Raw genomic sequence first — 9,202 nt, forward strand, 5'->3', positions numbered from 1 at the left:
TATGGGATGCCAATATTACAGCAATGAACTCACCCACTTAATTCATGTTTTCATGTATGAACATAAATTTTACTGATAATAAGGGCAAAATTAATGATAAAAAAACTGCAGTGAGTATCTGTTTATTATCTTAATTTAATTCTGAGATAAAGATGATTGAAACATGTTAAGAAAGTGCATCAATAGTACAGTGATCAGTGATATCCATTAGGTGCATGGTGGTGTGTTCCATTTTTACAATGTTAATGAAAAAAGGCAGGTGAATTTGGCATTTTATACATATAAAGAAACAAATTAATAAAATCTCTCAATCTCCTCCAATCACATCTTTCTCTCCCTCTTTTTGTTTTATTCTCTCAAGTAATATTTTTTACTATAAGTGATTAAATAACCCTACTACACTCTCATCAGCGCCATCCTTTGTGCCTCTCTTTTCTCCCTCTGGTCTTCCTCTTAGACTTTTGTTCTCTCTTTGTTTTGTTTATATACAATGGCTAACTACGGGGGGGATCTCTATGCCATCTTCCAAAATCCACTACCTCCCACCAACACCGCACCACCTTGTTATAATGAGGCCAGTTTTTCTTTTCCCAATAGACTGCAAGATCCTACTGGGGTGATCTCTGTAACCAATTGCTTGTATCCTTTACTTCCACCACCTCCCAACACCAACACCATTCCACATTCCTTGGCCAGTTTCACTTTCAATGAATATAATGAGGGATTTTCTTTTCCCATCAACACCAACACCACACCACCTTCCTTGGCCAGTCTCAATATTGAAGAATATATTGCAGCATTTTATTTTCCCAGCAACACCAACACCGCACCATCTTCCTTGGCCAGTCTCAATTTCAATGAAGATATTGATGCATTTTATTTTCCCAATATGCTGGAACAACCTTTAATCATAACCGATGAGTATGCTGATGAGCTAGACCAAATGCTCGCACACCATTGTCGCACCACAACCAGTACTACCAATACTAGATGTAATAATGGTTTCATACTCAATCCCAATTCCCCTCCTGATCTTGCAGGACAAAGCCACCACCTTCCTCCTAATCCTGTGCTTCTTGCTCCTCCTTCCAAGGAACCGAGACAACATGTGCAGAAGCATCAGAAACAGGTTTATCAAGTTCAGGCATCCAGAGCATTAGCAAAAGAAAGGTACCAAACTTGAAAATTTTCCTTTCATAGTGGATTTCTTTGGTTTACGTTTTGGATCCGGTTTCACTAGAATCATCTTTTGACTGCGGTCAATGGAGGTTAATATTTCATCACGATAAATAGAATATAAATAAATGTAAAAAATATGATCTGAGTGATTTTTTTTTTTGAAAATTATCTGAGTGATTTAATCAATATGTATTTGTGACTACATGAAATTAAATTCAAATCCTTACTTTCGTTTTACACGTTTTAATCAATATGTATTTGTGACTACATGAAATTAAATTCAAATCCTTACTTTCGTTTTACACGTTGTGTAGAAAAAGCGAACAAAAGAAAAGGTTGTTCCATGAAGATAATAAACTCTCATCAGATTCGTGGGCATGTCGTAAGTATGGACAAAAATCCATGAAGGGTACTCCATATCCAAGGTAATCTCTCAATCATGTTTATATCATTTGATTAATTTCTCAATTGAGAAATATTTTAACTTTGAGTCACGAATCAATCAATTTGAGTCTCACGTACATGGGTAGGTTAATATTTGGTCTAAATAAAGGCATTAGCTCCGGTACCTTGAAAATGAGAGGGTTTAGTCAATTAGTCCTATTCAGCTTATTATTTAGACTATAAGAAACAAAGTTGTAATTTGGAAAATTTGTTAAAAAAATCAGAGCAAAAGATATGAAATCCCTATTTTAAAAGAGTACAAAAAAATTACTTATAAATAAATGCTACAAAAATATTCATGCTATATGGCACGAAATACTTAAGTAACAAACACAAGTGCGTTTCCCTAAAAAATATGATCCTGCGTCTCTCTATCAATCGAAATGCATTCTAAATCCTTACATTTCATTTTACATGTTGTGCAGAAAAAGCCAACAGGTGAAAACAGTGTTTCATGTCACAGAAGATAAATTGTCTTCTTTAGATTCATGGGCATGGCGTAAATACGGAAAAAAATCCATCAAGGGTACCCCATATCCAAGGTAATCTCTCAATCATGTTTATATCATTTGATTTGTTTATCAATCGGGAAATATAATGCTAAAACTTGTGTATTTATCGTATTCCAATTCAGGAACTATTTTAAGTGTACCAGCTCCAAAAATTGCCCCGCTCTAAAAAGAGTTGAACAGAGTAACATTAAATCACACATGTTCATCGTCACTTACAAAGGAGAACACTCCCATCTCAAGCCCACTGAGAATGCCAAGAAACCCGCTGGTAATAATTGATGATGGCGTCGAAGATCAAGCTGGCTTTTTGCTCCCTAGCTTCCCCATTCACGTAGCCATGCCCCTCTAGTTTTGATTTTAGATATTTTATGGTTTTTACTAGTTTTGATTTTAGATATTTTATGGTTTTTATGAATGATTTTACTCTTTTAATAATATTTTGAGCTTATGTAATATTCCCTGATTTTTTTTTAAATAATTACAGTCCAGCTCCCATCGATCACTGTTATTGTACTTCAAATTTTTAGATTCTTATTTTCTAAGAAAAACTTCACAAATTAATTAATTTTGGTTATTTTTCAAGGTCTTACTTTCCATCAAAACACACTAATCAACATAATAAATAAATAAAATTAAATCATAGTTTTCCTAATTTTAAACCCTAATATCATACTTTCAAAAAAAAAACCTAATATCATATTATACAAATTCCTTCCAAAATTAAAAAAAAATTATCAATTTTTTTTTGAACTTTTAGATTGTATCATGTCTGCGATGCTGCGCTTTTAATAATTTGATAGAGTGGCTTCCTTCCTTCCTTTTGTAATCATCGAGTCTTTTTTCTAATTAATTTTCATGTTTAGAAATTAGGATTTACTTCCCACAATATCACCAATTCATTCTTCTTAGGTGGCTGCCAATAAAGTTACCTAATTATATATAGAAAATTTCTTGTGTTGGTTATGAAACCAAAGAACAAAAATAAAGTGGGCGTGCATGATTCATTCTAAAATATTGGCAAAGCAAGATGATTTGTTGTGTTTGAATTTACACTCTACGATTTCAATTCACCTTACTATAATTTCAAGTAAATTATGGAGAGTTAGATATTCAACTTTAACACTCCCTTATATGCAGTCACAACATTCTTTTTTTTTTAAAAAAAAATCTTATTTTCTATCTCTTCTCTTCTCTATTGGATGGTAGGGTGTAATTTAGCGGGTACAATAGTCCGATCCGCGAATCCGATCAAATTGATTTGAATTTAATGTCAAGTAACCACTTATCCTAAAAGCTTAAGTTGTTGGTAAGGGTCACATCAATTGTTTTATATTATATTCAAAAACACTTAACACATTATGGTGAGTTGAATTGAATCATCGGTTCGGTTCGGTTCTTTTTTACTGCATCCGATCACCATCGGTTCGAGTACCAGATTTGGGGATTGAAAAACCAGTCAATCTGAACTAACCCAATGAATTGAGATTGTTATTTACATTCAACCCAAACACGTCAGCCCATTACATTTCTTATTGATATTTGTATTGGAGATGTTGGTTTTATTTTGATTATGTCATTATCGACTGTTTTGTTCTTTGGAAATATTAGATTTTTCTATATTTTTATAATTTTTCACGTTTTTTAGAATATTTTCATGCAAATTTTTAAATAATATTTTTTAATTACAAATCCGACCATCCGATCCGAACCAATCCAATTGAGATTGTGATGGTTTGGTTCGGGTTTAGAAGAAAAACAGGAAATCTGAACCAACCTAAACTGAACATGTTTGATTTGTTCGGATATTTAAACACCCTAAATCCAAATCAATAGGGTCCAATTACACACCTATTGGAATTTTTTTTATTCCAAATCCGACCATCCGATCCGAACCAATCCATTTGAGATCGGGTTGGTTTGGTTCAAGTTTAGACGCAAAAATCAGGAAATCCGAAATAACCTAAACCGAATATGTTTATTGGTTCGAACATTTAAACACCCTAAATCGAAATCAATCTGGTCCAATTACACCCCTATTGGACGCTTAATTCTCTCTCCATGACCACGCACACATTGATTATTTAGCATGCTCATTCTTCTCACTGGAGCCCTAATCAACACATAACTAATACTCCCTCCGTCCCTAATTATAAGCTATTAGTTGTAAAAATCACGTTTATTAAGAAAGCCTTAATTGTTGCTTTGGTTTTTTAAAAAATGGTACAATCTTTCATATTTACCCTTATTTAAGTGGGTAGTAGTAGGAGGAAAGAGAATAAAAGTGGGTTTTAATTTCAAAATGTTGGAATTAAGAAACCAATAAATGCAAGAGTAAATATGGAAAGAAATATTAGCTTTTACAACTTTAGCTTATATTTAGTGACAAAACATAAGTCTCAACTTTAGCTTATAATTAGGGACGGAGGAAGTAATATCTTTCTTATCATTAAACTTGAGATAAATTACTATTCTGAATTCACAATTGACGTACAATTTATTTGAATAAAATTTTTGAGTGAAATTTCTTTCTCTCTAAGTATTTTTTTTTTACATTGGAAAGATAAATTACACCCTCCTAGATCGATCCTTGGATCTTCCCCTTCCCAACCCATGTATCCTCCATCTCTTACCACTTGAGCTATCATTCAGGGACCTTTCTAAGTTTCTTTGTTACTGTAAAAAAAATTATAGAATTCAGCAAAAAGAAATACAACAATTTACGTCAATAAAAGTTTGTATTATTTGTATAAAGAAGATATAAATTTTGTAAAAATTAATTTATGGACATTTGTTTTGTTTTAATCTATCGAAATATAAACTTGACCTCCAATTTTGTTTACAACCTTACCTCAACTTTAATCAGTGAGAAAGATGTTTATTTTATGATTCATGAATTTTGTCTCTAATTTAATATAATTGTGCAAAAACGGCTCTTGATGTTTAAAACGAGTGTTTTTGGTCCCAGATGTCTATGACATGAGTAATTTTGATCCTTTTGTAAGTCTGTCGTCAATGAGTTAACTTACATATTGTGTGTCATCATTAATTGGCCTGACATCCCATCTCTCATGTCACTTAAAACGGGAAATTAACTCATTTAACTAGTTGGAGTCTGAGAATCTATATGAGGCCTTGGAGCATTTCAAAGCCCTATTGAGGAAATTTTCAAGACATAACATCTCTACTCATTCTTCGTTATGCGAGAGATAAATTGGACGCATAAGCTAAATGAGCCTTTAATGCATTTTCTACCCAATAGGCTCTTGAAATAATGAAGAACTTGGTCGTGAGAGCGGTGAATACAAATGATGATAGGCGAATTTGAAAGGGATTTTATGAGGTGGAGGAATTTAATGCGCTGCTGGCTTCCAAGCAAATGTTCATCTTCAATAAGTAATTGTATTAGAAGATGGATGCAATAGTGCAGCGTTTTGGAGAATGCAAAATGAGTTCCGATGATGTTAAGTTTGATAAGGAGGTGAATACCTATAGTCAGGTTGGAGAAATCATCTAAACTTCTCTTGGAGGGATCAAGACAAGTTTTGTCACCCTGAAAACTCAAGGCAATATTCTAATCAAAGACTTTATGGACAAGATCAAAGGTCCCAACTAGCCCAAGGACAAGGAAGAGGAAAGCAAAGTTTGGAGGACATTCTAGGAACATTAAATGAGTCCCATAATAATTTCAAGAATCAAGAAGTCTCCAAAAATAATTTGGAGAACCAAGTGGGGAAATCTCCAAGCAACTTACTCATAGAACTCCAGGTACGTTTCCTAGTAACATTATTTTAAGGGTTAAATATGTTTTCCGTCCCTGGACTTTTAGCGAGTGCTGGTTTTCGTCCCTCGCCGGAGTAAAAGCTGACTTTAGCCCTTAAACATAAGGAAAATAGCTGGTTTTCGTCCCCGCCGGAGTGGTGGCGCTGACCACCGCCTCCACATGTACCGGCCATCCTACATGGCACATCCACGTCAACTAATGAGTTCTAATTGGATTTTTTTAATTCCACATTAAATTAATTAATTATTAAATTATGAAAAATATTAAATAAAAATAAAAATAACAAAATAATTAAAACATAAAACCCTTCAACATCTTAAAATAAATCTTAATTTCAACGCTTAACATCTTCCTAATCTTCATAATCACCATCAACATCTTCATCACCCATCACCATCATCATCTTCCTCACCATCAACATCTACCTCATCCAACATCATCAACATCTTCATCTTTAACAACACACCAAATCCTAACCTCAGTTTATTTTCCTTTCAGATCTGAAGGCCAACATACAAGAAGTTTGGGAGATGATGATTGTTTCTGTAAAAAGGAAGGAACTTTAGGTGGATTTGGGTTTCGAATCTGGGTAAAGGTGGCACCGATCTGATGGTATATGAGTTGCGTTTTGGGCGGTGGTGGTTGCGTTTTTGAGCGGTGGGGGCTCGGTTTCTGGTGGAGGGCGGTGGTTGTTGGTTCTGGGTGGGGGTGTTACAGCCGGGCTTATGGTTCATCTTCTTCTCCTTTTCTTCTTCTCCAATTACCCATCATCAAGATCTGATTTTTGATTTTCCATCTCTTCTTCCCCTTTTGCTGGATTCTGGGATTTTTGGGTTTCATAACTTTTGTCTGGGTTAGGGATTGGGGTTGCTATTGGGCGAGGATTGGGGTTATGGGGAATGAGGGTGGGGGTTGCAGTGCACGTTGGGGTTGGGTGGTAGTTTTTGGTTGTTCCATCATCCATGGCAGAGATAGTGTTTTCTGGGTTTTGGGGTGTTATGGGTTAAGGTTGTTTTTGGGTTTTGTGATTTTGGATTGATGGTTTTCAATTTATGGAAGGGAAAAGGATTAGGGCTGGTGACAGAGAGTGTGGGAGATGGGGGATGGTGGGAAGAAGAAGAAGAATAAAAAAGAAGAAGAAGAAGAAGAAAAAAAAGAAGATGATGAAGAAGATGCAGGAGGTTGAAGAGGAGATAAAAAAAATTTATGTAAAAGTTCATCATTACAAAAAACAATAAGATTAAATAATTTAAGATAAGATTAAATAATTTAAGAATTAGATTAGATAAGATTTTTTTTTTGAAACTCAGATTAGATAAGATTTAGTTATTGTTATTAAGAAAATTGAGTTCAAAAAAAAAAGAGATTAAGAAAAGAAAAAAAAAGAATAAAAAATGTGTTCATTAATTGATGTGGCAATGCCACGTAGGCTTCCCGTGACATGTGGCCACGGTGGTCAGCGCCACCACTCCGGCAGGGATGAAAACCAGCTATTTTCCTTATGTTCAAGGGCTAAAGTCAGTTTTTACTCCGGCGAGGGACGAAAACCAGCACTCACTGAAAGTTCAGGGACGGAAAACATATTTAACCCTTATTTTAATCCTAAGGAAAATTGTCCAGCTGTCACTTTAAGGAGTGAAAAAATTATGAAAGAAAGTGAAAAACAAGAAAGAAAGTGAGGTGAGCGAAAGTGAGGAAAAAAATATGAGTGAAGAGAAAGAAGATAGTGAAGGAAGGAAATAGAGTGAGAATAAAGAGAAAACACAATAAAGACTCACAAAACACAACCCTAAAAACACAATTATTCGGTGCCCAACGCACAAAACACACACTGAGCATGTAGGGTTGAGTCTCCATAAGTAGTCGTTCTTCTACAGACCTTGATCTTCAATGGACTTGAACGACATAGAGTCCATAATATAAATATGAAACAAATCTTTTGCAAAGATTTTATCCCATAAATATTTTATCCACAAGGTAAAACATAACCAAATCTCTTTTTACCAAATTTTATCACAATAAAACAATCATCACTGATACGCTGAAGAGCTACACAAAGTACAACTTGAGGCGCACGACAAATAAATCAACCTTCTAGGAAACACATGGAATATTTCACAGCACCGTGAAACACACGTGGCAGACATCATGTTAGAACATCTTGTCCAACATCTTGTTTTAGCTAAGTGCAGCCAATCAACCATTAAAAGAACAACAGCATCATAGTTAGCCACTCAAGAGAACGTCCTCACAAGGGTACACGTCTCTAGCTAACAGTTATTGTCTCTAAAATACCCTGAAAGAACGTTGGTGTGCCGAACAATTTTCTAACAAGTAAGGAGTGCCTCCTGCACCCTAGTGGCTTACCGCACCACAACAGTCCATCCATTTGATGACCGAACTTAGTTCTCTTTAGATTATAAAAGTGTTATCACTTGGATTAGTTTCATTATGAGGTTTCATTCTCAAAACTGCAATGTTTTATTTCTTTTCATTTCAAAACTTAACATTTCAGAAGATCCCTTTCCTTAAGGTATTCTTCTTGAGAAAGTCTTGATCCTCAATGTCAGCAGTAGCTCAGACCTCCCATCAGATCCAACTCGCTAATATTCATAACACTTTGTGTTCATAATTGATATAATCATAGTATCTCAGCATAATACAATAGTTATGGCAGCATAATCATGCCTACTACTAAAACAATCATAAATACATAATTAACCAATAATCCAAAGCATGTTCCAACAATAGCATCAATCCATACAAACATGCATTCCTTTCAGAATCATCAACAATTGCCGATACTTCGACATCTTATCATATAACAAATAAAGGTAAGTTTCCCTCACCTTCATCGATTCTCCTTCTTCCTTGTCCTTAATCATTTGTTCCAACTTGAATGTTCCAAAGCCTTTTGCTCCAACCCTTAAGCAAAACGTAATCACTTAGTTACTGATCGAATAATTTTCAACCACTTAGAATTATTTTTATCATAATAGACCCTTAAGATCTCTTTCTAACCATACAAGTTCCATAAGGTTTGAACACTTGTGGAATTAATTAGAAATCATACACTAATGATGTTTTAGAAATGCATACAGCAGAAAAATGGGAGAACTAAAAGTAAAACATGTATTAAACTAGAAATCCAAACATCATTAAACTTTCATAGATTGAAGCCCTTCAAGTTAGCTTTAGAAGCAAAAGTGGTTCCACCCAATTTATACTCATACACAAGGAGTTATACCCAAAACAATACAGATTGTCAAGGTTTACTCTAGCAGGA

General features: G+C 34.5%; 1 protein-coding gene across 1 annotated transcript; it reads left to right on the forward strand.

Annotated features, from left to right (window-relative positions):
* The first annotated feature begins 490 nt into the window (after window positions 1-490).
* Window positions 491-6,857, forward strand: LOC130719451 (WRKY transcription factor 23-like). The gene is made up of 5 exons (XM_057570080.1): window positions 491-1,170; window positions 1,494-1,604; window positions 2,049-2,165; window positions 2,258-2,403; window positions 6,775-6,857. The coding sequence occupies exons 1-5, from the start codon at window positions 491-493 to the stop codon at window positions 6,855-6,857; spliced, it is 1,137 nt and encodes a 378-aa protein (XP_057426063.1).
* Window positions 6,858-9,202: the final 2,345 nt, after the last annotated feature.

This window comes from Lotus japonicus, chromosome 5 (assembly GCF_012489685.1).
Source record: "Lotus japonicus ecotype B-129 chromosome 5, LjGifu_v1.2".
NCBI classification, from domain to species: Eukaryota; Viridiplantae; Streptophyta; class Magnoliopsida; order Fabales; family Fabaceae; genus Lotus; species Lotus japonicus.

Bases quoted from the DNA above. Each gene is read 5' to 3' on its own strand.
- LOC130719451 (XM_057570080.1), top strand. From the start codon at position 491: ATGGCTAACTACGGGGGGGATCTCTATGCCATCTTCCAAAATCCACTA. The intron at 1,171-1,493 runs GTACCAAACTTG...CACGTTGTGTAG, and splicing joins AGAGCATTAGCAAAAGAAAG to AAAAAGCGAACAAAAGAAAA. The intron at 1,605-2,048 runs GTAATCTCTCAA...CATGTTGTGCAG, and splicing joins AAGGGTACTCCATATCCAAG to AAAAAGCCAACAGGTGAAAA.